This window comes from Tilletiopsis washingtonensis (assembly GCF_003144115.1).
Source record: "Tilletiopsis washingtonensis strain MCA 4186 unplaced genomic scaffold FA09scaffold_1, whole genome shotgun sequence".
NCBI classification, from domain to species: Eukaryota; Fungi; Basidiomycota; class Exobasidiomycetes; order Entylomatales; genus Tilletiopsis; species Tilletiopsis washingtonensis.
In genome coordinates this window covers 514718-541212 of record NW_020311998.1, presented here as the reverse complement: position 1 = coordinate 541212, position 26495 = coordinate 514718, and the positions used below count along the sequence as shown (strand labels likewise).

The 26495-nt window shown below is 68.9% G+C and overlaps 10 protein-coding genes across 10 annotated transcripts; 6 read left to right on the top strand and 4 right to left on the bottom strand.

Annotated features, from left to right (window-relative positions):
- The first annotated feature begins 71 nt into the window (after positions 1 to 71).
- Positions 72 to 1855, top strand: FA09DRAFT_327195 (hypothetical protein). The gene is made up of 2 exons (XM_025741305.1): positions 72 to 979; positions 1037 to 1855. The coding sequence occupies exons 1-2, from the start codon at positions 278 to 280 to the stop codon at positions 1589 to 1591; spliced, it is 1257 nt and encodes a 418-aa protein (XP_025601524.1). The 5' UTR covers positions 72 to 277; the 3' UTR covers positions 1592 to 1855.
- A 647-nt stretch (positions 1856 to 2502) lies between these two features.
- FA09DRAFT_333050 (putative Rho2-GTP binding protein Rho2) lies at positions 2503 to 3690 on the top strand (the record flags this gene model as incomplete). The annotated part of the gene is made up of 7 exons (XM_025743671.1): positions 2503 to 2517; positions 2598 to 2694; positions 2843 to 2915; positions 2986 to 3097; positions 3160 to 3285; positions 3420 to 3494; positions 3553 to 3690. 7 exons carry the CDS (start codon positions 2503 to 2505, stop codon positions 3688 to 3690), a joined length of 636 nt encoding a protein of 211 aa, XP_025601523.1.
- Positions 3691 to 3850: 160 nt separating this feature from the next.
- Positions 3851 to 7318, bottom strand: FA09DRAFT_313945 (putative RAD54-DNA-dependent ATPase of the Snf2p family). Its single transcript, XM_025740745.1, has 13 exons — positions 6387 to 7318; positions 6274 to 6320; positions 6058 to 6218; positions 5877 to 5999; positions 5720 to 5824; positions 5591 to 5664; positions 5313 to 5535; positions 4697 to 5254; positions 4578 to 4643; positions 4468 to 4522; positions 4208 to 4414; positions 4079 to 4154; positions 3851 to 4026 (listed from the first exon to the last, which is right to left on the bottom strand). The coding sequence occupies exons 1-13, from the start codon at positions 7257 to 7259 to the stop codon at positions 3994 to 3996; spliced, it is 2601 nt and encodes an 866-aa protein (XP_025601522.1). The 5' UTR covers positions 7260 to 7318; the 3' UTR covers positions 3851 to 3993.
- Positions 7319 to 7487: 169 nt separating this feature from the next.
- FA09DRAFT_357837 (plant basic secretory protein) lies at positions 7488 to 8698 on the top strand. The gene is made up of 7 exons (XM_025744878.1): positions 7488 to 7781; positions 7835 to 7918; positions 7974 to 8060; positions 8114 to 8131; positions 8191 to 8300; positions 8352 to 8383; positions 8429 to 8698. The coding sequence occupies exons 1-7, from the start codon at positions 7578 to 7580 to the stop codon at positions 8647 to 8649; spliced, it is 756 nt and encodes a 251-aa protein (XP_025601521.1). The 5' UTR covers positions 7488 to 7577; the 3' UTR covers positions 8650 to 8698.
- Positions 8699 to 8788: 90 nt separating this feature from the next.
- Positions 8789 to 9118, bottom strand: FA09DRAFT_335871 (ribosomal protein S30; the record flags this gene model as incomplete). The annotated part of the gene is made up of 3 exons (XM_025743810.1): positions 8789 to 8803; positions 8873 to 8994; positions 9058 to 9118. The coding sequence occupies 3 exons, from the start codon at positions 9116 to 9118 to the stop codon at positions 8789 to 8791; spliced, it is 198 nt and encodes a 65-aa protein (XP_025601520.1).
- A 467-nt stretch (positions 9119 to 9585) lies between these two features.
- FA09DRAFT_333048 (putative 40S ribosomal protein S10) lies at positions 9586 to 10781 on the top strand (the record flags this gene model as incomplete). The annotated part of the gene is made up of 3 exons (XM_025743670.1): positions 9586 to 9600; positions 10165 to 10359; positions 10539 to 10781. The coding sequence occupies 3 exons, from the start codon at positions 9586 to 9588 to the stop codon at positions 10779 to 10781; spliced, it is 453 nt and encodes a 150-aa protein (XP_025601519.1).
- Positions 10782 to 11086: 305 nt separating this feature from the next.
- Positions 11087 to 13389, bottom strand: FA09DRAFT_335869 (hypothetical protein; the record flags this gene model as incomplete). The annotated part of the gene is made up of 6 exons (XM_025743809.1): positions 11087 to 11238; positions 11292 to 11770; positions 11821 to 12042; positions 12097 to 12174; positions 12231 to 13032; positions 13083 to 13389. The coding sequence occupies 6 exons, from the start codon at positions 13387 to 13389 to the stop codon at positions 11087 to 11089; spliced, it is 2040 nt and encodes a 679-aa protein (XP_025601518.1).
- A 704-nt stretch (positions 13390 to 14093) lies between these two features.
- Positions 14094 to 16796, top strand: FA09DRAFT_335868 (hypothetical protein; the record flags this gene model as incomplete). The annotated part of the gene is made up of 10 exons (XM_025743808.1): positions 14094 to 14745; positions 14799 to 14947; positions 15005 to 15015; positions 15064 to 15442; positions 15493 to 15780; positions 15843 to 16116; positions 16168 to 16416; positions 16469 to 16494; positions 16632 to 16697; positions 16761 to 16796. The coding sequence occupies 10 exons, from the start codon at positions 14094 to 14096 to the stop codon at positions 16794 to 16796; spliced, it is 2130 nt and encodes a 709-aa protein (XP_025601517.1).
- Positions 16797 to 19243: 2447 nt separating this feature from the next.
- Positions 19244 to 20649, bottom strand: FA09DRAFT_7147 (hypothetical protein). The gene has a single exon (XM_025745795.1). The coding sequence runs from the start codon at positions 20504 to 20506 to the stop codon at positions 19430 to 19432; it is 1077 nt and encodes a 358-aa protein (XP_025601516.1). The 5' UTR covers positions 20507 to 20649; the 3' UTR covers positions 19244 to 19429.
- A 1656-nt stretch (positions 20650 to 22305) lies between these two features.
- On the top strand, positions 22306 to 25307 carry FA09DRAFT_327189 (kinase-like protein). Its single transcript, XM_025741304.1, has one exon. The coding sequence runs from the start codon at positions 22702 to 22704 to the stop codon at positions 25030 to 25032; it is 2331 nt and encodes a 776-aa protein (XP_025601515.1). The 5' UTR covers positions 22306 to 22701; the 3' UTR covers positions 25033 to 25307.
- Positions 25308 to 26495: the final 1188 nt, after the last annotated feature.

Genomic DNA, 26495 nt, shown 5'->3' with positions numbered 1-26495 from the left:
CAACTACAGAATCGCCTGACGCGACTCTGCCTCTCGGCCTGCCTTTGCTCCGTGCGCGCCTGCTGGCCGCCGTCGAGGCAGCAAACATCTGCCTCTCCTCCACCTCACCTCGCCCGGCACATCCCGTCGCCACCCCCTCAGTTCGCACCGTGCGTGCACCTTCTGCTGCTCGTCTGCCGGCTTTGAGCCCTGCCGCCGGTGCACGCCAGCGGGGCGCCGCATCTGGCGCGCGGCGTCGGGCCCGCGGCGTTCGAGCGCTGCCGGCACTGGCAGCAGCATGGACATCGACTACGAGCGCGCCGCGTCGCCTTCTGCGCCCATGCAGGCCTTCGCCAGCAGCAGCCAGATGTTCGGCAGCGGCAGGAGCGGCCACAGCGGCAGCGGCAGCGAGAGTGGCGCGGCGGCCTCGTACGGCGGTGCGTGGACACCGAGCCGCAGCGCACGCGGCAAGCGGCGCCGCAGCGTCAGCCCGACGTCGGCCCAGGAGGCGCGCGAGGGTGCGGCAAATGCCTCCAGCCTGTCGGCTCATGTGAGTGCCATCTCGAGATCGCTGCCTCGTCCTGCTCTGACGGTGCTGTGCCAGCGGCCCTTCGTCCGCGCGCGCACGCACACACCGACGCTGCCGGACGCGTACCCGGCGCACGGCTCCGGCAGCGCGCTGTCGCCGTCCTACTCGCCACTGGCAGGAGGCGGTCGGATAGACGCCGTCTGGTCTCAGCCACCATCAGCTGGCGCGTTCGGTGATGCTGCTATGGACGAGTGCGGAAGCGAGGCGCGTCGCGATGTCGGGCTCGGCCTGGGCGAAGGCAGCGCGCCTTACAGCCGCTGGACGCTGCCGCGGGTGCGCCAGGACGGCGTATGGGGCGCCTTCTTCGACGCTGAGCGGATGGATGGGCACGGCATGCTGCCGCCCGACGCTGCAGGGCACGCGATGGCGCTTGCGCCGGAGCAGAGGGCCGAGGATGATGACATGCGAGATGTGAGTGCCACGGCCACCTGCAGCCAAAGCGCAGAAGTCTGAAGCCAATCGCGCCAGGACGACCACGAGATGGACCTCTCGCCGCCGATGCCGCCGTTCCAGCGCTGGACGGACCAGGCGCTGCCGCCGCGGGCCGGCTCCTCGTCGCACGCACTGCTCGCGCCTACCGCGCACGTGCCATCACGCCCTTCGCCACTAGGCTTCGGGCTCGGCCGCAGCAACAGTGGGCGGCAGAGCGTGCCGTCGTCCTCGGAGCCGACGAACATGCGGCGGCGCGTGAGCTCATCCTTCGAGGTGCCGCCGCCGAGTCCAGGACGCGCCATGTATCGCGCCGGCAGCTGGGGCCGCGCCTCGCCGCAGCCGCCGAGCTCGGCGCCGCTGCCGGCGGCATGGCGGCATCCCTTCAATGCGCTGCCGCACTCGGCGTGGCCCGCCGAAGGCGGCATGGCGACTTCATCGCTCGACCGCACGGATGCGCATGCGCAACTCGTCGGCGCCGACGCTGCGCAAGGCATGGCCGGACCTAGCACGGCGGAGCAGACGCTGCGCGCCGGCATGCTCTCGCATCCGCGCTGGCGACACCTGGCACCGCAGCATCTGTCGCCCGACTGAGCACACTCTGCTACGCCAGCCATTGCAGCCGAGCGTCTGGACCTAGCGCTCTGGCCACTCTCTTCGTTCTCATCAACGACTGACACGCGCGTCGCGTCGGCGGCGTCTTCTCTTGCGCCTCGCGTCCGCTATTCCCGCCCTCGTCGCATGTCTCCTTCGCATTCATTCCATGTTTCACGGCCGCACTCGTTGATCCCTGCATAATCGCATCCCGTCCCGTGTTGCCTGCTCGAGAGAAGCGTGTCCGGGCGGAGGCACGTCTCGTCGTGACGCGCGCGTCTGTGCGGCTGCGAGATGTGGCTGTGCACGCAATTGGCGAGCAATGCTCGGCAGGGGTCTCGTAGGTGACGCGCGCCGCAAACAGCCAGCTGGACGAGACTGCAGAGCAACACAGCAATGGCAGGCCTCTCGGACCGCCCGGGAAGGACGAGACGGGAAGACGTCAAGAGGCTGGCGCATCTCTCTGCGGCGGGTGTGGCTGTGGCTGTGGCCTCAGCTGATGCCGAGCCGGAGCGCCGCGCCGCCATCATGCATCGGCGCCGCCGCCGCCGCAAGCGCCGCAAGCGCCAATTTGGGGCACGCGCGCCGCCGCCCGCTTCTTCTGTCCTCGCACCACCACCACCACCACCACCACCGTGCGCCGTGCCCGTCACCTGTCCTGCCTCGCCGTCGAGCACGCCCAGCGCCGCCTCTTCCGTCACCGTCTCGCCGCCGCTCTCCGCCCCGTCACCTCGTCGGCCGCCGGCGCGTCCGCACGTGCTGCTCCGCTCCCGCGCGCCCTCCACCTGCGCGCCTCCTGTGCGTCTGCCGACGACTGCCCGCGCCCTGCGTCGTCCGCGACGACCCAGAAGAGTCTGTTCGCCTCGCACAGTGGCCGCACAGTCTTCTGTCCGCTGCTGTACGCAGTCAAGATGGCGCCTGACCCCGTGCGTTGTCCAGAGCGTCGAGCGCAGGGCGCTGCTGACCCTCTTTGTCCTCGTCTCGCCTGCCCTGCTGCGCGATGCAGATCCGCCGCAAGCTCGTCATCGTCGGCGACGGCGCGTGCGGCAAGACGAGTCTGCTCTGTGTCTTTGCCGTCGGCGAGTTCCCGCAGCAGTATGTGAGTTACCGGCCGCTCAGCGCGATGCCTGAGCCTCTGCTTGGCACCGCTTTGTCCGTCTGGCGCATGTGCTGACGAGCTTCTCGTCCCAGGAGCCGAGTACGTGTCGGCCCGCTGTCCTCTCACGTTGCCGTACTGACGTCGCTGCGCAGCCATCTTTGAGAACTATGTGGCCGAGATCCGGCTAGACGGCAAGCCCGTGCAGCTGGCGCTTTGGGACACTGCGTGAGTGGGGAGCAGGGCTGCCGTGCCGACTTGAGGCCAGCGTGCTAAGCCCTGCTCGTCTCCCACGCAGCGGCCAGGAAGAGTACGAGCGTCTGCGGCCGCTCTCCTACTCGCAGGCCCACGTGATCCTGATCGCGTTCAGCATCGACACGCCCGACTCGCTCGACAATGTCACCGTCAAGGTGCGAGCCGCGCGGAGAGCCCCTTGCTGACGGCCTATGCTGACATGTCGCTGATGGCGCAGTGGATGGAGGAGGTGCGCCAAATATGCGGGCCGCAGGTGCCTGTGCTGCTGGTCGGCTGCAAGAAGGACCTGCGCGACGAGGGCGCACGCGGCGGCGACGACGCTCGCTTCGTCAGCACGGCGCAGGTGAGTGCAGCAGAGCTCGAGGAGCGGCGGACGCGGCGGCGGCGGATACAGTGGCGGCACCATCCAGGAGGTCTCGTCGCTGCGCTGCCGAGCCAGCTCACCGGGACCCATGTGCTCACAACTCGCGCACGCAGGGCAAGGCCATCGCTCAGCAGATCGGCGCTCGCTCCTACCACGAGTGCTCGGCGCTGCGCAACGAGGGTGTGGACGTGAGTCTGCCGTGGTGGCGTCCAGGTTACACTGCTGAGCTTCTCTGGCCACTCGCAGAACATCTTTGAGGCAGCCACGCGAGCCTCGATGCTGCTGCGCGGCGCCGGCGCCGGTGCGGACCGGCATGGCTCCTCGCGCCGCAAGAGCAAGAGCGAAAAGAACGAGGCCGGCGGCTGCCGCTGCGTCATTCTCTGAGAGAGCGTTGCGCAGGCGCCCTCTGCCTCTCTCATCCTCTGCCGCGCCGCTTCGCGCCTCGTGTTACCCCTGCATCCCCGCTCTCTCACGCATAGACGACCCTGTTGCCACGCCGCAGCCCTCATGAACGATCGCTCCGTCCTCTCGCAAGTCTGACGCTGTGAGCAGATGCGGGTCTCATTGATACATGGGCAAGTGACTGGCGTGTGACGTGGAGGATGCGACGGGCAGTATGTGTGGTGTAGCGGAGCCTTGCGGTGGGGACGGGACGTGTGCGAGGAGACATGGAGAGAGCGGCGGAGACTAGTGGCTGACGTATTGGAAGCACATCGAGACCTGTGCAGGAGGGTCAGCACATGGCAGGGCGCAGCATGCGCAGCAGACTCACCTCGTCGTGCACCTTCTCGCTGCGGAGCAGGTCGTCGTGGAGGTTGTGCAGCTCCTCGTTCTGGTAATGGTTCCAGCTGATCGAGGCGTCAGTCTCTTGCGCTGCTAGCAGGTAGCGCATCACACTCACGTGGCCGTGTCGCCGTACAGCATGGCGGGCGCCTTGACGTTCTGGCGGCCGTTCTTGCAGCGCTTGCACTTGTACGTGTCATGCGTGTCGCACTGCGTGTCTTGCTTGAACTCGAAGAGCGCACGCAGGTCGTCGCGCGAAAAGTGCCGGTCGGCGTCCTCCTGACCGTCGATGATGCACGACGACAGCGACTGCTTGTGCGATTGGCTGTTGGAGATGAGTGAGCGCTGGCTAGACGAGGCAGGCATCGAGCAACTCACCGCTGCAGGATCTTCTCTTCCACGCTGCCAGTCGCGATGAAGCGGTACACGAAGCCTGCGGACGCAGCCGGTCAGCCGCAGGTTGCACAGACACCTTTCGCGCCACTCACAAGACTTCTTCTGTCCGTCACGCCAGACACGCGCGAGCGCCTGCTGGTCGGAGGCCGGGTTCCAGTCTGAAGGGAGAATGTGATCAGCTAGGCACGCGCTGGGCGAACGCGGCACGCACCAGGATCGAACAGCACGAGACGATTTGCGCCGATGAGATTGAGACCGCATCCACCGGCCTTTGAGCTGAGCAGGAAGACGAACTCGGCGCCCTCGGGGTCGTTGAAGCGGTCGACGAGCTTCTGGCGCTTGTTGATGGCCATCGTGCCGTCGAGGCGGAACGAGCCCCAGCGATTCAGGCGGCACATCTTCTCGAAGATGTCGAGCGTCTGCGTGAAGTTCGAGATGAGGACGATCTTGTCGTTGCTCGTCTTGCGCATCTGCTGCAGGAAGCGCTCGAGCACGACCATCTTGCCGCTGTGCTCCGCGTGCACGTTGCGGCGGTCGTGCGGCGTGTAGTCGCTCGGCAGCAGGCGCTCGCAGCCGGCCAGGTCGTCGGGCAGGTTCAGCAGGTCCGGGTGGTTGCAGAGCTTGCGCAGGATCGAGATGGCCTTGAGCGGCTGCGAGCCCTTGCCGCGCAGCAGCTTCTGCGTCTCGGGCGACTTAACAAAGAGCTGGTACAAGGCGAGCTGCAGCGGCGACATCTTGCAGAATACGACGTGCTCGTGCTTGACGGGCACTGGCGCGCAGAGTGGTGCTCAGTCGTGCGCTCGCCTGCTGATCACAGCTGCACTCACGGTACTTCGAGAGCAGGTCATTCGTGCGCCGGATGATGAACTTGCTCACGATGGCGGACAGCTCGCCGAGCTTGGCGATGCCGACCTGCTGCTCCTTCTCGGACGCGTTCGAGTCGCGGCCCTTGAGGATAGGAATCTCGAATGCCTTGCGGAACTCCAGACGGCCGCCGAGCAGGTCGGGATTGGCGAACTTGACCAGCGAGAAGTATTCTGTGAGGTCGTTCTGCAACCTCGCGGCGTCAGCGGAGGTCACAAGTGCGACTGAGACTAGCGCTCACCTGCACTGGTGTACCCGTGAGCACGACACGGCGCTTGACAGGGATCTTGTCCAGCGCGACATAGGTCAAGGACTCTGCAGGGCCGGAATTAGCGTCTGAAGAGTCGGTGCGGGCATCGTGATGACGCACCTGCGTTCTTCAGTCTGTGTCCCTCATCGCACAGCAGCAAGCCGACCTCGCAATTCGCCAGCTCGGGAGCGATGTTGCGCAGCGTCTCGTATGAGACGATCATCACTGTGATGCGTGTCAGCCTCACCTGCGAGTATGCGCGCCGGCCGCCACGCACCTGGCTGCACGATGCCTCGTCCCTTCGCGTCTGCCCAGCGGCGAACAGCGAGCACCATCTCGTCTTTCGACAACTTGCCATCAAGCGCGAACGCGCCGGGCGCGGCTGTGCCAAGCCACTTCACTGCAGCATATATGCGTGTGAGCTGCGCACATACACTCGCTGCGAGACAAGCACGCACCCAGCTCGTTAGCCCAGTTGCGCACGAGACTGGAAGGACACGCGATGATGCACTTGTCGATCGTCGGCTTGTTTGGGATCGGCGACTGCTTGAGCAGCGTCCACATGAGCGCGATGCACTGCAGCGTCTTGCCCAGGCCCATCTCGTCGGCCATGATCGAGCTGCGCACGAGCGTGAGCACGGCGAATCTGAGCGCTGGCGACAACAGCGACTCACCCTTGTGCGTGCTCATCCATGAGCGACGTCGCGCAGCGGTACAGGAACTGCCGCACGGCGTCAGCAGGAGCTCGACGCTGCCGGCGACGCAAGACGCCACGAGCATGACTCACCTTGACTCCCTCGACCTGATGCGGTCGGAGCACCTTGCCCAGACGCGGATCGATCACCACCGGCACCTTCTCCACGACCTTCTTCTTGTCGTCCTTGCTGCGCAGGCCCAGCAGCTCCGCCAGGCTCTTGTGCGGCGTCGGCCCCGCCGGCTTCTCCGGCTCCACGCCGCCCTCCGCCTTGGCGAGCGCATCCGCCGCGAGGCGCTCGCGGCGCAGCCGCTCCTTCTCGCGCTCGGCCTCGACGTCGTCGACCGTCGGGTCGAAGAGCACGATGGCATGCTCGCCCATCGGGTCGTGCAGCGGGCGCGGCGGGATCTCGATGGGCTTGCGCGTGCCGAGCGACGCGCCGCTCATGCGCGTCTCGATGATGGCGCCGTCCTTGGCGCGCATCACCGGCACGTTGAAGCGGCGCTTGATGGCGCCGTCCTTGGGCTTGAAGACCTGCCACTTGCGGTTGTCGACGTTGAGCGAGACGCCGCGCGCGTCGATGCCCTTGTACACGCCCTCCAGACTCGTCATCTTGCCGTCCTTGCCGAACACGCCCGGCTTGCCCTTGGGCTTCTTCGCCACGGCCTCCTCTGCGTCCGAGCTCTCGGCCGCGTCGCCGTCGCCGTCGTCCTCGCCGCCGCCCATGCCGGTGTAGTTGACGCGCTTGCGCTTGCGGCCGCCGGAGAGGTCCTCGGCGGCGGCACCCTTGGCGCTGCGGCGACCGGCGGGCAGCGGCGCCTTGAACGGCTTGCGGCCCAGCAGCGGGCCGAAGCCGCCGCCGGTGACGGAGCGCGCCCAGTCGGCGCCGTTCTTGGGCGCGGGCGAGGCCCTGCCCTCGCCCTCGGCCTTGGGCTGCAGCGCAGCGAGGATGACGCTCTTGCGCATCGTGCGCGGCGGCGCGGGTGGCGGTGGCGGGTGCGGTGGGTGTGGGCACGGGGTCGCACAGGGATGGTGGTGGTGGCACGCCACCGGGCCGCCAGTCCAACGCCTGAAGCACACCGCGCCGCGCGCCGCACTCTACGCGTCGCCGCGTCGCCTCACGTGCGGCGCCGCCCGCTGCGCCGCCGCCGTGGGCGTGGGACCAACACCCGCCGCGCCCACGAGACGTCATCAGACCCGCACCTCCCGCTCAGGGTGCATGGGCCCACCCGGCCGCTCCGTCGTCCGCTCTACAGCATCTGCGCCAACGCAGGCACCCTCAAAATGCCGCCGCTCGACACAGCAGAGGAGCAAAGCAGCCATGTCTGCCCGGCGCCGACGCTGAGCCTGCAGCTGCACTCGCTCGACGACGCGGGCGTGGAGCGCTTTGCGCGCAGCATGCAGGCGCACCTCAGCCTGCGCCAGTGCCTCGAGGAGGTGTGGCGGGCATTGCGCTACGACGCACCCGAGGCACCGGCATGCCGCAAGGTGCGCTGCGCACAGGCCTCTCAGACGCTGTCGTTGGCTCACGGCAAACGCAGGTGACCTGCCTGACGCTCGTCGTGCGGCCCATGGACGGCGTGGCGCACACGGCCGGCGCGGCGGGGCAGGACGACCACAAGCAGGTCAGCATGCTGCTCGCCTGGCAGTACGGGCAGTGGCTGACGGGGTACCACGCAGATTCACCTTGCTGCAGGCCACATCGCCCGCTGCCACGCCTCGGACGACGCGGCGCTGCACGAGATCAAGGGTGTGCTGTGGCATGAGGCAAGTGCAGGCGGTGCACTGTCTTCGAGTGGGCGCTTACACCTGCGACTCAGATGGTGCATGTGCTGCAAGTGAGCGGTCGGACGCCTGCTGTGGAAGTGAGCTTCGCTGACGACCCCTGACTCAACAGCACGATGGACGCGGCACCGTGCCCGGTGGCCTCATCGAGGGCATTGCCGACTGGGTCAGGCTCAAGTGCGGTCTGGCGCCGCCGCACTGGGCACGCACGCCTGGCCCATCGTGAGCAGCCTGTCGGCACACCGGCGAACTGCGCTGACTGACAATGCGCAGCTGGGACGCGGGCTACGAGAAGACAGGCGAGTGTGCTGTGCTGAGTAGCTGCTGCGTCTCTGACATCCCAACCGCAGCATACTTCCTCGTCTGGGTCTCCGACCACGTTGGCGAGCCACGCCTCGTGCCAGGCCTCAACGCCGCCTTCGCCACGGCCGAGTGGGACAACGGCGCCGCCTTCCGCACGCTGTGCAACGGCCAGACGGTGGAGGAGCTGTGGGCCGCATACCTCAAGAGCTTCGACGGCGACCGCACGGCCGCGCCACCAGCCCGCCCCACAGAGGCCGCACGCCCATAGCAATGCCACCAGTGAACAAAGCACCCGCTGCTGGCACGGGAGAGAAGGGTCGATCAAAGATGCTTTTGGGCGAGCAGACTGTACATGGCACGGCGTTCGATGGGATGACACGCGCGTGGCCAGCAAAGAGAGAGCGCAGTCAAGCGACCAGGGACTTAGACCTGTGCGGGACGGGGTGTGAGCAATGCCGCAAAGCGACCGTGGCCGCCAGGGTTCAACTCACGCCCTGGGCGTTGGCGCGCCGCTTGCCGCCGGGGCCGATGACGACGTTGACGAAGCGGCGGTTGTACAGGTGCCGCTTGTGGGCACGGCCCTTGGGCTGCTTCGGCTTCTCGGCCTTCTCGACTGCGAGGCGTGCGGGCGTGAGACACGTACCCCTGCCACGTCGCTGTCACTGCCGCCACTCACCCTTGGGGCACTGCGACTTGACCTTACCGGCACGCGCGAGGGAGCCGTGAACCTTGCCCATGATGTATAGCTTTCAAAGGGGTCTTGCTGCGTGGCGAAGACGCGGTCAGCATGCAGATCTCGACTGGTGGACGAACCCTCTGCTGCGGGACACCACGCCACTGCACCGGCACCGCCTGGCCGTCGAAAGTCCAGCTGCACCCCACCGCTGCACCATCGGATCCGCCGTGCCAGGCGGACCTCTGCCATGTGTCCTGTCGCCCCGCCCGGCGAGCGTCCTTTACGACGCTGCAGGCGCCACCAGCATGGCCTCGAGCTGGCGTGCCCCTCGCTCCTGGCAATCGCACATGGCTTCGCCAAGCTCAGCAGCTCGATCGCAGGCCGAACGAGCGCAGGCATGCGCCCAGCATGCGCAGCCTCAGGTGGCGGCGTGCGCTGTCCTACGCCACCAACATCGACTGCGCAGCTCTCCTCGACACGGTGCGGCCGCAAGACGAGGCGTCGATGCAGCAACGGTGCAGCGGCAGCATGTATGTCCCAGCAGCAAGAGAATGCGCGGCACGGAGCGAAATACGAACAGGGAGCGAGGAGGGAGAGCGTGGATGGTGGTGGGAGCGGGCAGAGGCGACGGCGGCGGCGGCACGCGCCTGGCGCGCAGCGGCCGCCTAGCAGCGGCGCGCCGTGGCTGGCAGCCGCGCCGCGGCCGCTGCTCTCTGCGCTGAGCTGACGGGCGCACGTGGCGGAGTCGCGCACGCGGACTGCGCGCCTCGGCCGAGCGCGTCTGCTGCGCGCGCGCCTGGCTGTCTCCCCCTGCCCCTGCCGCAGCGCTGCCGCCGCTGGCTGACGTCGGGCGGCGGCGAGCGCGGCGCGAAGATGCCGCGGCGGGCGCACGTCCGCCTCGATCCCACCACACCATCCTCTTCCCGGTCCCGCCAGTCACCGTAAGCCCCTCAAGAGTGAGTCGCACATCCGCTGCCAGAGGGAACACATGCTGTGCGGCCGCAGCTGGGTGGCCGCAGCTGGGCTGCTCGGGCGTGCGCCGCTGCCGGATCGTCCCTGGTGTCCAGCGCAGCTCCTCACGCTCCCTCTGCAGTGATCATCCCCAAGGAGAACCGCCGCGCCATCTACGCCTCCCTCTTCAAGGAGGGCGTCATGGTCGCGCCCAAGGACTTCGAGGTGCAGCACCCGGAGCTTGAGATCCCCAACCTGCAGGTCATCAAGGCTGCCCAGAGCCTCACGAGCCGCGGCTTCGTGCACACCCAGTTCAGCTGGCAGTGGTACTTCTACACCCTCACCGACGAGGTGAGTAGCGGGCGGTGATGTGGAGCGAGGCGGGTGTAGGCTGGCGAGGCGACGGCGACGGAGAGGTGGAGGAACAGGTGCGATGAAGCTGTGGAGAGACAGGCAGGCAGGAGGCAGCATGGCGTGCCCTGCCGCAGCTGGCGATCGTCACCCGCACACAGCGCTGACGCACCGCACAGGGCCTCGAGTACCTCCGCGAGTACCTCCACCTCCCCGCCGAGATCGTGCCGGCCACGCACAAGCGCCCGGCCCGCCCGCAGCGCCCCATGGGCGGTGCGCGCGAGGGCGGCGCCTACCGCGCGCCCCGCGGCGACCGCGACGGCGGCGACCGCGAGTACCGCAAGAAGGAGCAGGGTGCTCCGGGAGACTACCGCCCGCGCTTCGGCGGCGTCGGCCGTGGCGCTGGTGCCCCGCCGTCGTAAGCGTACCGTGCGCAGCAGCACCTTTCCCGTGCTGCCCGCCCGTTGCCTGCGTCGTCGGATCTGCCCAGTGTCTCTTCCCTGTTTGCCCTCTCCCTCGCGTGCTCCTTCGCTAGCGCGCGAGCTCGGAACGGCAGACGCGCTCTTGCGTCGGGCTGGTGCCCTCAGTCTGCCTCCACTCCCCCAACCAAACCCCTACACCCTCCACGCCAAGGCTGCTCCTGCGTATGCTCAATGAAACGCTCCAGCACCAACATCACGCGTGTTCTTAAAGGGGCCGCACAGGTGTCATTCTATTGCGCCCGGCCTCACTTCTTCGCCTTGCCCTCCTCGATCTTGATGAGCCGCGACTCGATGCCATGCGTGCCCGTCAGGATCTCGCCGAGGCCCTTGCGCTGGTCGCCCTGAATGAGCACCTCGAAGAGCGGGTTCTTTGCCGAGCTCGTGGGCAGCGGCGTGACTGAGAAGCGCGTGTCAGCGAATGCGCCATTCTCGACGGCGAAGGCCACTCACCGCTGCTGCTGGCACCCATCTTGCGCTTGCACTCGCCGGCGAGGTCCTTGGGCTCGATGCCGAAGCTCTCGAGGCCCGTGACGAGCGTGACGACCTTCTTGCCCTGCCGCTGCTTCACCTCGATGTGGATCGGCGACGGGCCGCCCTTGCGCATCGGGCCGCGCACCTCGCCCGCCTCGAGCTCCATGTCGGCGCCGCCCTCGAGGTTGATCTTCTCGGCACGCAGCGCACGCGCCGGCTTCAGCCGGCTCACGCGGTGGTGCTCCTGGCACGACACGGCGATGAGCTTGTCGACGAGCGCGTCGCGCGGCATCGTGCCCGGCACGTCCGCCGAGGCTACCTTGGGGAACAGGGCGCTGACGAGGATCGTGTCGTTGAGCCGCACGTGCGTCTTTTGCCGGCCGTCCTGCAGCTGGTTCTTCGTCACGTAGTCGTTGAGCATGGCACGGATCGTCGGCCGCGAGCTCGGCACCGACGTGCTAGCGTACATGTCAGCACTGCGACGTAGCTCATGCTGCGGCGCACTCACGGGTAGCCAGCGCCCTGGAAGAGCTTGACGCCCTGGTTGGCCGGCAGCCAGAAGCGCTCCACGACGGTGCGCAGCTGTCCGCTGCTGCCTTCGTCCGACGCACCAGCGGCGTCGCCGGTCGCCTGGGCGGACGCCTTCTCTGCATCTGCGGCGTCTGCAGCTGCATCCGCGGCCGCCTCAGAGACCGAGACCATCGTGTGGAACGGCACGAACGATTGCACGCTGTGGACCTGCGGTCAGAAAATCGCACCGATCACTTCGACGCGCCGGACTCACTCGGCGTGGCCCGTCATGAGCTCGTGAATGAAGACCTTGCCCTTGACATCCTTGGTCTTGACCAGGCCGTCTCGCTCGCTGCCAGACGCGCTATTGTCAGCGTGCAGTGAGCAGCATAGGCCCGCAGCACTCACGCGTTCTTGATCCACTTGGCCAGCTTCTTCGCCGAGCTCTTCCGCACATCGGCGTCCGCACCGACAGGGATGCGATCGCGCTTGGCGTTGACACCCGTCCACGACGCCTCAGCGCCCTCTTCCCGCGGCGCCGGCGGCCAGGTGGCCGGCCGGTTCGGGAGGACATGGCTCGAGTAGAACGTGCTGGCGTCGACCGGCAGCTCCTCCGGCGGGCTGAGCTTGATGGCGCTAAGCAGCGCGAGCGTCAGGAGCGCGTCCACCTCCTCCGTCTCTAGTGTGGCAGACGACGCTGCTTCCGGCGCGGCGTCGCCGTCGCCGCTCAGCAGGTCGGCAAGGATGTCGGCGGCGGTGTCCGGCTGCGCCACCGTCTCGGCAGCAGGCTCGGCGGCCTCGGCAGCCGGCGCGTCGCCGTCCTGCACGCTCAGCGACGCCATGTCGGGCAGCGCGTCCTGCCCTGGCGGCGCGCCCTTGCCGCCCATCGTCCACAGCTCGTCCCAGTAGGTGTGGAGGATGCGGATCGCCTTGCCCTTCTCGCCCTGCGCGCGACGCGTCACCATCTCCGCGACGTCCATCTCGGCGCGGCCCACGACGAGCGGCACGTCCGAGTCGGGCGCGGTGATGGCGATGAAGTCGTTGGTCTTGGGCGGCGGACCCGACGACTCGGGGTACGTGTTGGGCGGCGGTAGCAGGCCGGGCACCATGAGCGACGAGCCGGACATGAGCGCCGAGTCGGGCGACGCCAGCAGCTTGGCCTCGGTCGGGATGCGCGGCAGCAGCGTCGGCAGCAGCCAGAGTGCGTAGACTGCGGCGGCGGTGAGCATGCGACGCGTGGACTGCTCACGCTCGACTCACTCGTCGGGATCACCTCGACCTTGGCCTGCCCCTTGCCCTTGCCCGCCTTCTCGGCGCCCTTGCCGGCGGTGTTGCCGACCTCGAACCAGAGCGGGCGCCCGTTGTCGTCGGTGTAGATGACGGCCTTGTCCTCGGCGCTCGTGCTGGCATTGCCGTTGCGGATCGTCTCGGGCACGAGGGCGAGGACGAGCTCGGGCGGGGCGGCGGCAAAGGCCGGGTACTGGCTCTGCAGCTGCGCGATGAGGGCGCGCCGGTTCGACGAGCGCAGCAGCGTCGACGGCTTGATCGTCGGCGGCTTCTTGAACATGGTGTGCAGTGGAGCGTGAGGGTGGAGAAGGTGGCTGGTGCTGCCGCTGCTCGGCAGAGGCTGTGCTTCGTGCGTGTCTGCGCACGGCCAGCAGGAAGAAATAGAATGCGCGCGCGCACACAGGCGGCCTGCCCCCGCCAGCCCGCCTCCACCCCGCGCACGTGACAGCGGCCAGTGCACCCTGTGCCGAGGCCCTGCCCCTCTTGGCACACAGCGCCTCATCAGCAGCGCAGGCCCGGAGACGTCGAGCTGCCTTCTGCTCCATGACCGCCACACCCCTCTTCTCGCCTGCAGCTGAGGAGCACGGAGCTCCTTCGCCTCGGCCACGGCGTGTGGTGGCACACAGAGACCGGCGCGGTCTTGCGCGCGCCTCGAGGTGCAGCATGCTGCCGAGTACCTCCAAGCAGGCAGCCGTCGGCGCCCGGCTGCCACGACGCTCCCGTCTCATCGCCGTGCTTCTGTTCGCCTGCCTTCTGGCCACGTCTCTGCAGATATTGCGCAGAAACACGCCCGCAGATGATCAGCCAGGCGGCGCTGAGCAGCGGATGCGCCGGCCGGCGCCCGATGTCACGCCCAACGACGCGTCAAATCAGCAAACTCCGCCGCCGCTTCCCGATGTCTTGCCAGCCCAAGACACCGGGCTGTGGCATGCGCCGTCAATTGCGCTCAAACAAATCTCTGGTGAGCGCGAACAGCTGCCAGAGATGCGCATACATGCCCCGCTGCTGCTGGACGGCTGCCTCGAGGCATGGGTGGCACGCGGCGAGGCGTGCCGCGAGCTCAGCTGGGCCGCGGAGGCGCCTTCTGCAGGAGACGCCGCGCTCGATGCCGCGCGCCGCTTGGGGCGACAACACGACGTGCTCTTCACGGCCGTCAACGGCAGCGATCCTCGGCACCGTGCGGCGAGACGACTACATGTTCTGCGCCCGACGGGTCACTGGGAGCAGTGGCGGACAGAGACGGACGAGGTGGCGAGCGTAGCGACAGCGGCGGCCTCCTCGACGGAGAAGCTGCGCGTGGAGGACACCGAGAACCGATATCGCGACAACGACGAGCTGCGCTATGCCGTCCGCTCAGCACATCAGCACCTGCTCGATCTCGGCGCGATCCACATCGTCATGCCCGACTTCGCAGCGCCCGCCCAGGAGCAGCCGGCTGAGCTCGTCGGTGTCGAGCAGCCCGCCGCGGCCGCAAATTCGGTTCTTCCGAGCGAGGCCGACGCCGGCCAGCCGACGCATCGCTTCGTGCTCGAGAACGGCGAAGTCAGAGAGGGCCAGCTGCCTGCCTGGCTGGACATCAACAGCTCGCTCACATGTGCGCAGCCTACTTCTGACTGCAAGGTCAGGCTGATGCATGGTGAGACCAGCGTGCGACGCGAGCGAGGCCATGGTGCTCATACATGCAACCAGACTCTCAGCTCTTCTATCCGCCGTCGAAAGCTCTCGGAAGTATCGCGCAAGACGAGCGGGCTGCATGGCGCCGCGAAGCGCTGCCCACTTTCAACTCACAAGCTGTCGAGGCCATGCTAGGGCGACACCAAGGAACAAGCGAGCAGCTGGTGAGCAGGCTCGCTCCAGCCAAGTCGTGATGTACCACTGACCTGTGCCCGTCGTAGCTCTACGCCAAGTGAGTCAGAATCTTCGTTGGGATGCACCTTGCTCACCAGCTCGGCAGCGACGACATGTTCGTTATGACGCCCATGCGCCTCAGCGACATATCGACGCCGCTCTTCGGACCGGTGCTGCGCTTTCAGCCTCAGCTGGGTGTCGGAGGCGTCCAGTATCCCGGCTCCGGCCAGACAGGCGAATGGCCTGGCCTGCAGTATGCCGGCTGGCTGCTCGACGAGCGCTTCGGCACGAGCATCCGACCGTGGGTCTCACACACGCAGCGCATCTTCCTGACGCCAATGCTGGCGGAGCTGCGCTTGACGTGGGGAGAAGAATTTGAGCGGCTGGGACTGAGCCGCTTCCGCCAGCTGTCGCGGGACGCCAACATCGCCATCCAGCATCTGCACCATCACGCCCTCATCGAGCTGCATCGGCAAGCCCTGCTGGTCAGTATTGCGGCTATCCTTGCCCTCTGTGGTGACTCACGCATGTACAGTGGTCCTTCTTGGTCCTACGATTGGACATCAACGGTGATGGCCTCCTAGATGCAAGCGAGCTGCGCTCGGCACTGGCACAGATGGGCGCACCCACTTCGAGGATCATTCCGCGTGCCCTCAAGGTTGAGGACCGGCGACTGCGCGTCGATGTCCGCTTTCCCTGGCGCAGCACGCTCGCGGGCAGCCGCTATGCGACGCTGGTCCGCAGTGCGGGCCTCGGCGAGGATCCACTGGCAACAGTGATTCAGTTCTCGTCGAACGACGGCTATCCCTTCACGCGACTTACGGTGTGTACTGGCCGGATCGTGGCTGCAAGTGTTCGCCAGCCAGCTCACCCAACGACTGCTAGCCATTCTTTCAGGAGCGCACGCCGCTCTCGACGGCAAGCATGCGCACAGCGGTGGCTGCCCCCTGGCCAGAGCCCTGGCCCGACTACGTTCGCGACGCTGCGACGAAGCCGCGGAAGGAATGGCGCTTCGATCCTCAGGCAAAGCGGTCTCCTTGCAGTCTCGACTTGAGCCACTGCATGGACTTGCCGCACGACGGGACCCTTCCTGCGTCCGTGAGCGCAACAGTGCTCTTTCAGCGCTTCGCCTTTGGCTCTCCGCACTGCGGAGACTGTCGTGCGTACCGCCAGGGGCTCGTCGCGGGACGCAGACTGACGCCCAGCCCAGTCGTCACACACTTGGTGCAGAGAAGCGGGCAGCTTGGCCTCGAGGCCTTCCTGCCAGCGCCAGAGCAACGCTTTCCCGGCGCAGGCACAGATCGGCAGCCTAGCGTTGCGCATCTGCCGCAGATGCGTCGGGTCCGCTCGACCGAGCAGGCTGCACTGTTTGCCGCGGATTCGGTAGCGAACGCGACCGGCTGGGCCGGTCGTTCCCAGCGAGACTTTGCCATGCGGCTGCTGCAGCGCTACACTTACGGTGAGACTCGCGACGAAGAGCAGCGGGAACGACGCTCATGCGGCGGCTACAGTCATTGGAGACTCGCCAACAAGACTCGTACGTATGGAGAGCGTGGAGCAGGCCAGAAGCACCCTGGAGCTCTTGAAACACGAACGGCTGGCATTCCTCTGCGTAAGCCTCCGCAGAGCCCCTGCATATGGGCCCTGCAGCGGCTGATGCAACGCTGTACTCAGCTGAATGACGATCTCGAGAACGGAGTTGACGTGCGCGAGGAGATGCGCAAGTTTGGAGATGCAATGGTGAGTCAGGCGCCGTGAACGCACTGGCCGCAAGCTCAACTCGTCCGTGTCCCGTCGCTGCAGTGGCCAGTGCCGGCGCCGTTCGAGCGTCAGGGGTGAAGGCAGCGAAAGCTTGCGCGCAGGGCACACGACTGTTCGGGACGCAGGGCTACGCCTCCGAGGCATGTCTCGCGACCTCCGCTGCTCGACCCTGCATCCTCGCCAACGGCGCGCAAGAGTCGCCTGGGCCCGTCTCTCGGGGCCGCGGCCGGGCGCGAAGCACACGCTATGGGACATGCAGGGCCTCCAGGGTCCATTCCTGTTGCTATTCCTGTCCGAACGGCCGCGCAACGGCTTTTGGGCTGACTCATCGGCGCGTTTCCGAGGGCAAGTACGGCGCTCGAGGAGGTGGCGCAGCCTGCAAAGCCGCAGCCACCATGCAGCAAGCATCGGCCGCTCGGCGCTGAGCAGCTCGGATCCGCCCCCCATCTTGCCGCTCGGGCGCACGCTCTATCGACCGACGCCGCGGCAGAATGCTCTTGCTTCCACGATCGTTGCGGCCGAATCCTTGCCACGCCGTTAAGGCACGGCTGCAGCTTGCGGCGCTGCATGCTGAACGCTGTGGCGCAGACGCGGGAGCGACCCCTCAAAGTGGCGGCGGCGCACCTCTGCAGCCCCTCGCCTGACTTGCCCAGCAAAGCCAGCGCAGGCGACCCGTACGGGACACGCAGGGTCCTCGAGCCGCTCGGGCCAGAGGACGACGACCGAGGGGCTGCCGGCCGCCAGCGCGCAGAGAGCAAGCCGGAGGTCGGAGGAGGCGCGCCGCGCGCACGTTGGGCACATCGTGCCGCATCCGCATCGCGCCATGCAAGATGAGTCCGATGTTGCCCTGCAGTGAGTGCGCGCCGAGGAGCGCAACGTGGCGTGGGAGAGCGCCGAAAGCTGCCTATGCGTCGGAGTCGTCCGCAGAATGCAGGCGTGCGTTGCGGTGCGCCCCTGCGCTTTGGGTGCTGCTGCGGCTGCGGCTGCGGCCCTGACGTTGCGGCGCAGGGCGGCGGGCCCGGGAAGCGAAGGTGTGCGTTCAGCCACTGCTGCTGCGGCTGTGCTTCTACGCCGCGCGTAGTGCGCGCGTGGCCCGCGCCGAACGGCGGCGGAGCTCGAAGCAAGGCAACGCGCTGCAGGCGGCAGCCGCAGCGGCTGCGGTGTCGCCTCGCCCGAGACGCACCCTTGGCGTGCCGCTGCTCTGGGCTGTGTTGCATGCTGCATGCTGTGCTGCTGCTCGCGCTGCTGGACGCTGCATGCTGCTGCTGCGGCGGCGGCGGCGGCGAAGCCCGCCTGGCCGCCGCCTGGCGGAGTCTGCGTGGGCCCGCAGCGGCGCCCCGAGCCCAGCGCACCCACGCACCCAGCTCCGCGCCATCATGCTGTATCGTCGGTTCCACCGGCGATGCCGGGGCGCTCGGCACCGCTGCGCGCCGTCGACGAGGTGCCGGCGAGGCGGCGGGCAGCCCGCGGCATCTGACGGGCGCGTGCCTCGAGCAGGCCGCGGCCATGGGCATGTCAAGGGCGCGTACTGCCGCGCTTCTGCAGATCTAGGCCTTCGCCTGCGCCCGGTTTGTACGCGCCTGCCTCGTCCACGGGACTCGTCTGTGCTGCCCTGAGGGTGGCCCAGGTGCAGCGCGGACCTTGCGAAGCCAGCACCAGCCTTCGGCGAGCGCAACATGAAGGCCACGGGGTCCGGCATGCCGTGCCGAACGTGGGAGCGCATCGTGGGCGGAGCTTCGCCGGCGCTGTGTTCCTGCTCGAGGAGTGCCCAACGCCGGCTGCCTGGATCGTTCCGATTTCATCTCCGAGGCCGCATGGTCACGATGCAGCCCAGCGCCGCAGAGCGCAGGTTCGCGCTCGCTCGTCTTTTTCTCTCCCCGTCGGGATGCGAATGGCCTCTGCGGGCTGCGTGAGGCTGGGCTAGCGCGCCATGTGGACGCGCGACGGTGCTGCACGTGCGTGCATCCACGCCGACTGCGAGGCGACCAGGCCTTCTGGCGCTGCTCCCGCCGCCCTCTGCCGCCGCCGTCTCCTCGGCGGCGCCCTGGGACGCTGCGCCGCGTGCCGCTTGCGCACCCTTGGCGTCGATCGGCGGTACGGCGGGCGGAAGAAGCGTCGTCGCCCCGCTACACACCCAGCTGCATGCGCTGCGCTGCACGCGCGAATCGTACCGGCTCTGCTCCCAGCGCTAGCGCTGTCGGCCTGCAAGGGTCACGCTCATGCGCGCGCGAGCGAGAGCAACACGCGTGCTCGCTGTCGCCTCGCCGACGGTGGCCGGCTGCCGGCGCGTCTTGGCGCTCCCGGACGCCTGCGCCGGCTAGCGCGCCGGCGCGCATGACACCATCTCTGAGCTCCTTGCAGGGTGCAGCGCCCGGCAGCGAACCAAGGCACCAAGCTGCGAATTTCGAGATCGTGCAGCTCAATTAGCCGAAGAGCTGCGGCGCAACCTGCACGCTTCGGCGGAAGCTGAGCTGCGTCTGCGTGACGCCGATCGCGGACCGCGAGGGGCCTGCGCGTGGACGACGTCGCCGCGAGCAGGAGGGCGCCTCTGTGCGGCGAGCTCCATTCCGCCTGGCACCATGCGCATGCTCGAGCTGCGAGTTCGGCGGCAGATATCCACCCAACAACACCATGCCGCTCTGCAGTAGCGCAGCAGCCACGTAGGACGCAGGACCGCAGAGCTAGCGCATGCGCCGCACAGCGGTGCCGAGCTACGGCAGCACCACCTTCGAACTTCGATCTCTGTGTCCGCTCGCGCAGCTCACCGGCGCCGAGGACGCCGCCGTTGATCCACAAAGGCACCCCTCGCAAATGCGAACTGCTCGAGGCTCGATCGGCGTGCCAACGGCGGTGTGTGCTGGCGCCTGGCCGTGCGTCTTGCCCACGGTGCGAGGGGCTGGGCGCGGCGATCGGGCGAGCTCCAGCCGGGGGCCATCCAGCAGCACGGCGCCGCGAGGAATGCGCTGCGACGACGATCGCAGTCGACGTGGGAAGGTTTGCTGCGCCCTGTGGCACGAGTCGGCCTGGTGGAGCAGCTCTGGCGGGCGCTCAGGGCCGGGCCGACGCCTCTGTTCCCACAGGAAGCGAGCGACGCACTGCACGCTGCGGGAGGCCCGGCGTACCGCCGCGCGTGCGACGTGGCGCTGCGCCGCGTTTGGCGCGCGGCGGGCGCGGCGATGCAGCGCCAGCCACGCAGCCGGCTCCGCGTGCGCCGCTTGCGGTGTGCCTTGGTGCTGGGCGCGGCGGAGTGGCCTGCGCTGCGGCTGCAGGAACTCGGGCCATCGCCCTGATGCGACGCCCAGCCGCAGCCGCAGCAGCGCACTGCCCACGCCCCGCTGCTGCACCGAAGGCCCAACAGGCTCATGCTGCAGGTGCGCAACGCCAGAGCGCAGCGCCAGCTGCAGCGCCGGCGCCGCGCTCCGCCAGGCGCCGCGCCATCGCGCCCACGCATGCGTGCAAGCGTGCTCGTCGCTCCCCAACGCTCCGCCCGCCCGGCGCCCGGATCCACTGCCAGCACACGCGCGGCTCCGACGTGTCGGCAGCGCCATGAAGTGTGGCTGCGGCAGATGCAGGCATCCGCTCTGAGCGCAGCCCCCCTTTGCGGGTCCGACGGGCGTGCGAGGATGCTGCGTGCTGCCTCTTGCGGTCCCTGCGCGCGCTGCTGCTTGGCGGTCCGTCGCAGCTCCGTGCGTGGCGGCGAGACGGTCTCGGGCTTGGCTCGCTGCGGCCCGAGGTGCGACGTGGCACGCGCGTGCAGCAGCGACAGCATCCAACACCCAGCATGGCATGCAGCGCAGCGTACAACCTCGCTCACGCCCGCGGCGAACCTGGCACCCCCTGGCGCGGTGATCGCCGCGCGCTGCGGCCTCGCCGCAGCATGAAGCTCCAGATTCTGGATTCTACTCTTAATTCTGTCGCCGCACCCCGGTCCCCTTGCGCGCCTCGCCAACGCCTGCGGCGTCCTCGCTCGTTTGTGGCCCCCCCCCCCGGCGTCTTCAACTCCCGGGGCTTGCCGCAAGCTGCTCTGCGCTGGCCGGCGTGTGGCTCAGCACGGGGCTGGTATGGCCGAGTGATCACGCCGCCTCGCACGCCGAGAGAAGCATGGAAGGCGGAGGCGGAGGCGGCGCCCACGCGGGATGCATGCGGCGATGGGCGCTGCAGATCGACGCGTGCGGCGCTGGCATCATCGCGCGCCGCACCCGGCGGACGCCACGCCGTCTCACGTCGGCTCGCCTCCGCCCAGTGAGACCAGCAGCAGAGCGCCAGCGCCGACGCCGACGCCGAGCCCGAGCATCGCCTTGCGCCTCACACGAACGGCGCGGCGGACAGGGCGGGAGCTGTCGGTGCCGGCGCCCGAGCGCTCGGCGACTACGCTGCCACGCCTCGCTCAACGGCTGGCATTCTCGGGATCGCAGGTGGCTAGTGGAGCCGGCGCTGCTCAGCGACTTATCAAATGGCATGTGCGAGCAGCGAGGATCGCCGTGCGCGTGACGTCGAGCGCGCGCGTGTTCGGAGGCTCGGACGGCCCACGTCGAGCAGCAGGATGGCAGGTGGAGCTGCGGATCGGCAGCAGTGCTGACGCCAGCGCGGCCGCGGGGATCTCGTCGCTGGGGTACAGACAGGGGAATGCTCGATGGACGTCCGAGCATCTCAGCCTGCAGGCATGCATTGCAGCGCCCAGGGCCGGGTGTGATGTCGTCCCTGCGATGGACGTCCGGCTCGGGCGCGTCGCGTGTGCGGGCCAGCCCAGGTGCAGGGGGCGTCGCGTCGCCGGGCGGCTCCGCCTGCGCATGCCGGGGCCGCGCTGCGTCTGCGTCTGCGCCAGGCTGCGCTCTGCTCTGCGACTCTCTTCTGCTGACAGGCCAGTGGCTGCTCGGCGCGTGGGCGGCCGCGCCCCAGATCAGGGCGCGCGCGCGAGAGGGGCTGCTGGGCGGCGTTGCGCCGCGCCGCGCCGCGCCCATCGACGCTGCCTGCTGGGCAAGCGCGGGGCGCCCAGCGGCCAAGGGCTCGAGGCAGGGAGGCCGGCGAGAGGAGCCTGCTCCTGCGGCGAGGCCGAGGCTGCTCTTGCTCTGCCGTGGAAGCAGCCGCGCCGCTGGGCGGGCCGCATTCTGCCACGCCACCCCTGCCGGCGGAGGCCGCAGGCTGCGCTGCTGCCGTGTTCTGAGCGTGCGGCGGCCTCATGCTGCTGCTTGCCGTGCGGTGGTGCTTCCGCTCCGCCGCCGCGTGCAGGCAGCTGCGATGCGCCGGCGCCGCCTGCAGCACGCCCGTGTGCGGCGACACTGGCGCCGCGCCGCCGCGAGCCATCGATCCCTCGATCGCTGCATGCAGCCATTGCAGCAATCGCAGCTCCTGCGCTGCAACTCGCGGCAATGCGGCGCGGCCAGCGGCAGCGGCACAGCGCCACGGTCCCGCGCCGCCCGCTTGCTCAGCAGAGGCGCACCTCGCCCTGCCCTGCGTGAAGCTCCGCCCGCGCTGCTCCCTGATGCGGCGCCCACGCCGCCGCGCCCACGCCGCCTTTGCGCAGCCTCCGGCCCCCATATGTATGGCACGCTGCCATCGCAGGCCGCCGGCTCTCGCACACCCTTCCGAGCACCACCACCACCACCACCACCGCCGCCTCTCCATCTCCTCGCAGCCGCTCCTCGTTGCGTCTGCTTCCGCCTGCGCACCCTCTCTCTCGCCCTCTCTCCGGACCCGTCTCTGTGCCCGTCTGCGCGCCGCCTGCTCCACCTGCACCTGCCTCCGAGTGCCGATTTTTTGGCCGATCCACACGCGCGCGCCCCGCCGCACGCGCCCACACGCTCCCGCGCGAAAGCCTCCGCCGCCGGCCCCTGTCCGTGCCCGCATTCGCACCGCATCCTCGCCCACACCCGGGCTCGACGGATCACCCCCTCTCGCCGCCTCATAAAGGCACCCTCGCACCGGCACCGGCCAGCTGCGACCCCACCTTCTCTCCTCCGGACCACCACCGGCGCGGCCCACCATGAGCGCGCCCAACCAGCAACAGCACAAGAACATGCTCGGCCACTGCATCGCCGACGGGCGCCTCGAGCTCGTCTCGGTGCTCGGCCTCGGCGCGTACGGCGTCGTGTACCTGGCGCGCGACCTGCAGCACCCGCTGCACCAGCAGCCGTACGCCTCGTCGTCGCGCAGCGGCGACTCGCTGCCCACGGCGCTCGCGTCGTCGCACGGCGCCGCGGCCAGCGGCTACTACGCCGTCAAGTGCCTCAACAAGGTCGGCCTCGACGAGCGGCAACGCACCTTCCAGCGCCGCGAGATCACCCTCCACGCCCTCGCCTCGCAGCACCCGTCCGTCGTGACGCTGCACCGCGTCATCGACACCGACGACGACCCGTGCGTCTACGTCATCATGGACTACTGCCCCGACGGCGACCTCTTCAGCATGATCACCGAGCGGCAACGCTACGCCGTGGCACAGCCGCCGGCCATCAAGAGCAAGTCGTCGCGCTCGCGCTCGCCGTCGCAGGACGCCGCCGTCGCCGACGTCTTCGACGGCGAGGACCCGGCCTACTGGCGCGAGCGCGTCGAGATGGACAAGATGGTCAAGAGCGTCTTCTTCCAGATCCTCGACGCCGTGCAGTACTGCCACACGTACGGCATCTACCACCGCGACCTCAAGCCCGAGAACATCCTCTGCCTGCAGGACGGCGCCCGCGTCGTCCTCGCCGACTTTGGCCTGGCCACCGGCGACCGCGACAGCTCCGACTTTGGCTGCGGCAGCACGTTCTACATGGGCCCCGAGTGCCAGGGCGGCATCACGACGCGCCTCGCGCGCTACGACACGGCCGCCAACGACGTGTGGTCGCTCGGCGTCATCCTCGTCAACCTCGTCTGCGGCCGCAACCCGTGGAAGCAGGCGTGCCCGGCCGACGAGACGTTCCGCGAGTACCTGCGCAACCCCAACTTCCTCCAAGACATCCTGCCCATCTCCGACGAGACCAACGAGCTGCTCAAGCGTGTCTTCACGGTGCGCGAGGACTGGCGCTGCTCGGTGGCCGAGCTGCGCAAGATGGTCGAGAACATCACCCGCTTCACCGCCACGCACGCCGAGATGGCCTCGCGCCAGGAGGCCGCCCGCGTGGCCGCCGACCGCGCTCGTGCTCTCACGCACGCCCAGCAGAACGCCCGGGCGCTCGAGCAGCAGCAGCAGCAGCGCCAGGCCGAGGCCGAAGCCGCCCTGCGCGAGCAGGAGTACCTGCGGACGCCGGCCAACGGCTTCGCTCAGGCACTCGACCTCGACGAGGAGGAGGACGAGGACGTCTACGACGACTACGACAACTGGAGCGAGGTCGGCGAGACGTCGTTCGACGCCGTGCACGTCGAGCAGCCGTCGCAGGTCTCGCGCCAGCCGTCGTGCGAGGTCGACTGGGCCCAGCACCCTATTGCTGCGCAGCCCGGCACCGTGCGGCGTGCTCTGATCTCGGAGGCATCCGTCGCCCGCGACACCCGGGCGTCCTCGACGCCATCGTCGCGGACCAACGGCCACTCGGCCGTGCAGCCGCCACTCTCGCCGACGTCGTCGGACCGCAGCTCGCCACGGTCGGCGTGCGACAGCGACAGCACGCCCGACAGCTCGAGCCTCAGCGCCTCGAGCCGCCGCAGCTCGGCCTCGTTCACCGGCCTGCCGCCGACGCCGCGCTTCAACGCCGCCGAGATCGCGCCGCCGGCCAAGGGCGACCACATGGACGTCGACTTCCGCCTCGACGCGCTGGCCATCCGCAACGGCGGCGGCTATGGTCCGCGCGAGCTGCCCGACGACTGCGAGCTGCCGTTCGCCAAGATCGCCAAGCAATCGCCGCTCGAGTGCGAGGGCGCCGTCAAGATCCCGCGCTCGCCGCGCCGCGACTGCTTCCGCAACGACGCCTCGCCGCCGTCGCCGACGTCGCGCAAGGTCCGGCGTGGCCTCGCCGACGACACCGCCTCGGTCGCCTCGAGCACCAGCTCCTCTCGCACCGGGCTCAGCGCCGACGACATGAGCCTCTACCGTGGCGAGCGGCAGGCATCCAAGCCGGCCGTCGCCGGCGACCTCGACGTCTTCAGCCGCGCCGCCGATGTCTTCGACCAGTTCAGCTTCGTCGCCCCGCCCGCGCCCGTGGCTGTCGAGACCACCAGCCGCTTCGCCACCATGCCCGGCCGGCGCGCGGCGCCGTCGCCCGCCGTGTCCAAGCACCACCAGCACCAGGCCGCCGTGCAGCAGGCCGTGCGCCGTGCTCGCGGGCAGGTCAGCAACCTGGCGCTGGCCTTCCAGCGCCCGCACCACCTCTTCGGGCAGCGCGCCGGCGGCCCGCAGTGATCCATCGATACCCTTCCTTCTCGCGTCTCCCTGTCCGTATTACCTCCAGCTCTATCCAGCCAGCGTCCCCCGCGCCTCTCCTCGTCGGCTCCATTCAGCCTCCGCGCGCCCGCTCGCCCACATTGTATCCGACTCCTTGCATTCCTGTGCTGCCTCGATACCACCCTGTAGCAACTCTCTGTGTCCTTCCCGTCTACCCGCATGTCGGGCCCGCTGGGCCCCGGACACCTCTCTTCCTCGCACACGGCACGGCGCCAGCGTCCTGCAATGCACACTGCTGCCTGCCTTCGTCGTCCGTGTGCTGTGTGCGTGCTGCCTGCCTCCTTGCCTGGGCGGTGCCTTCGTCTTGCCCCGTGTGTTGGGCTGAGTGCTGGGCCGAGCTGCTCGGCGGCGCCCCGTCTTCCTGCGCCGCCGCTTGCTGCGTGGCCGCGGGCGCCGGGAGCACGCGCAGAGCAACGTGTGGCGCGGCGGGTGTGCCTCGCGCGCGCGGCGTACGCGGCGGCGCGCCGCTCTGCCGGCGCGGCAGCTCAAAGTCAGGCGCAGGCGCAGCTCCCCGCGACCCTGCCTTGCTCGCCCGCCACCGTCGGCGCCGCGGACGAATGCGCACGCGGAACGTTGCAAATCAACTCGGGCTGAGCGGCTGAGCGGCTGAACGCCAGAAGGACCACAGGCTGCTGCGCAGGTGCACACAAGGTTGGGCGTGCTGAGCTGAGCTGGGCCGGACCCTGAACGCTCCTGCGCTCGACTACAGGAGGTCGTTTGGCCGACGGCTGCCCAGCGGGCGCCCTGCGTCTCGCCAGCGCAGGGCAGCCGGGCAGCAGCGCCGAGCAGCATACGGCCGGCCGGGCCAACCGTCCGCGAGTGAGATATGCTGCTACAGCCGCGAGATGGGCCTGTCAGCGACGAAGAGAGAGAGAGAGAGAGAGAAGCACGCACACACGCTCCGACGGGCCCGCTCCGACGCGCGTCCTCTTCGTCGTCGTCGCCGTCGCCGCCGCCGGCGTCGACGTCCCGCTCTGTGTCCGACGGCTCCCCGCACACGGCAGCATGCAGCGCTCGGCAGTATGCTCTTCGACGCAAGGAGCAGCGGGGTTCGCTGCGGCCCACATGCTGCCGCGTCTTCTGGCGCTGTGGGTGCTCGGCCTGCGTCGGGCGTGCACGTCGGAGGCCAGCGTCGACGGCGGCAGACGCGTGCCGCGCGCTGCTCCGCCCTCCGAGATCGTCGCATGCACATGCGCTGCCTGTGTCCGGGCGCTGCGGCCAAGCAGCCGATGGACCCTGGAAACTCAGTGCTGGCGCCGCCCGGCTCGCGGGCCCCGGAGGCCGAGGAGCCCCTCGCCGAGCGGGTGCGCGGTGGCGCCCGAGGCCGGCCGCACACCCACACGGCGCGCCCCACACGCGTGGTGGTGGCGCGCGCGCGCATCATCAAGGCCGGAGCGTTGCCACCGGCTGCCGCGCCGGGC

Excerpts from the sequence above, each read along its gene's own strand:
- FA09DRAFT_327195 (XM_025741305.1), top strand. The coding sequence starts at position 278 with ATGGACATCGACTACGAGCGCGCCGCGTCGCCTTCTGCGCCCATGCAG. Across the intron at positions 980-1,036 it reads AGGATGATGACATGCGAGAT|GACGACCACGAGATGGACCT; the intron begins GTGAGTGCCACG and ends CAATCGCGCCAG.
- FA09DRAFT_313945 (XM_025740745.1), bottom strand. The coding sequence starts at position 7,259 with ATGCGCAAGAGCGTCATCCTCGCTGCGCTGCAGCCCAAGGCCGAGGGC. Across the intron at positions 6,321-6,386 it reads ATCAGGTCGAGGGAGTCAAG|TTCCTGTACCGCTGCGCGAC; the intron begins GTGAGTCATGCT and ends GCCGTGCGGCAG. Across the intron at positions 4,155-4,207 it reads CTGTACGGCGACACGGCCAC|CTGGAACCATTACCAGAACG; the intron begins GTGAGTGTGATG and ends CGCCTCGATCAG.
- FA09DRAFT_357837 (XM_025744878.1), top strand. The coding sequence starts at position 7,578 with ATGCCGCCGCTCGACACAGCAGAGGAGCAAAGCAGCCATGTCTGCCCG. Across the intron at positions 7,782-7,834 it reads AGGCACCGGCATGCCGCAAG|GTGACCTGCCTGACGCTCGT; the intron begins GTGCGCTGCGCA and ends CGGCAAACGCAG. Across the intron at positions 7,919-7,973 it reads GGCAGGACGACCACAAGCAG|ATTCACCTTGCTGCAGGCCA; the intron begins GTCAGCATGCTG and ends GGTACCACGCAG.
- FA09DRAFT_7147 (XM_025745795.1), bottom strand. The coding sequence starts at position 20,506 with ATGCCATGCTGGGTGTTGGATGCTGTCGCTGCTGCACGCGCGTGCCAC.
- FA09DRAFT_327189 (XM_025741304.1), top strand. The coding sequence starts at position 22,702 with ATGAGCGCGCCCAACCAGCAACAGCACAAGAACATGCTCGGCCACTGC.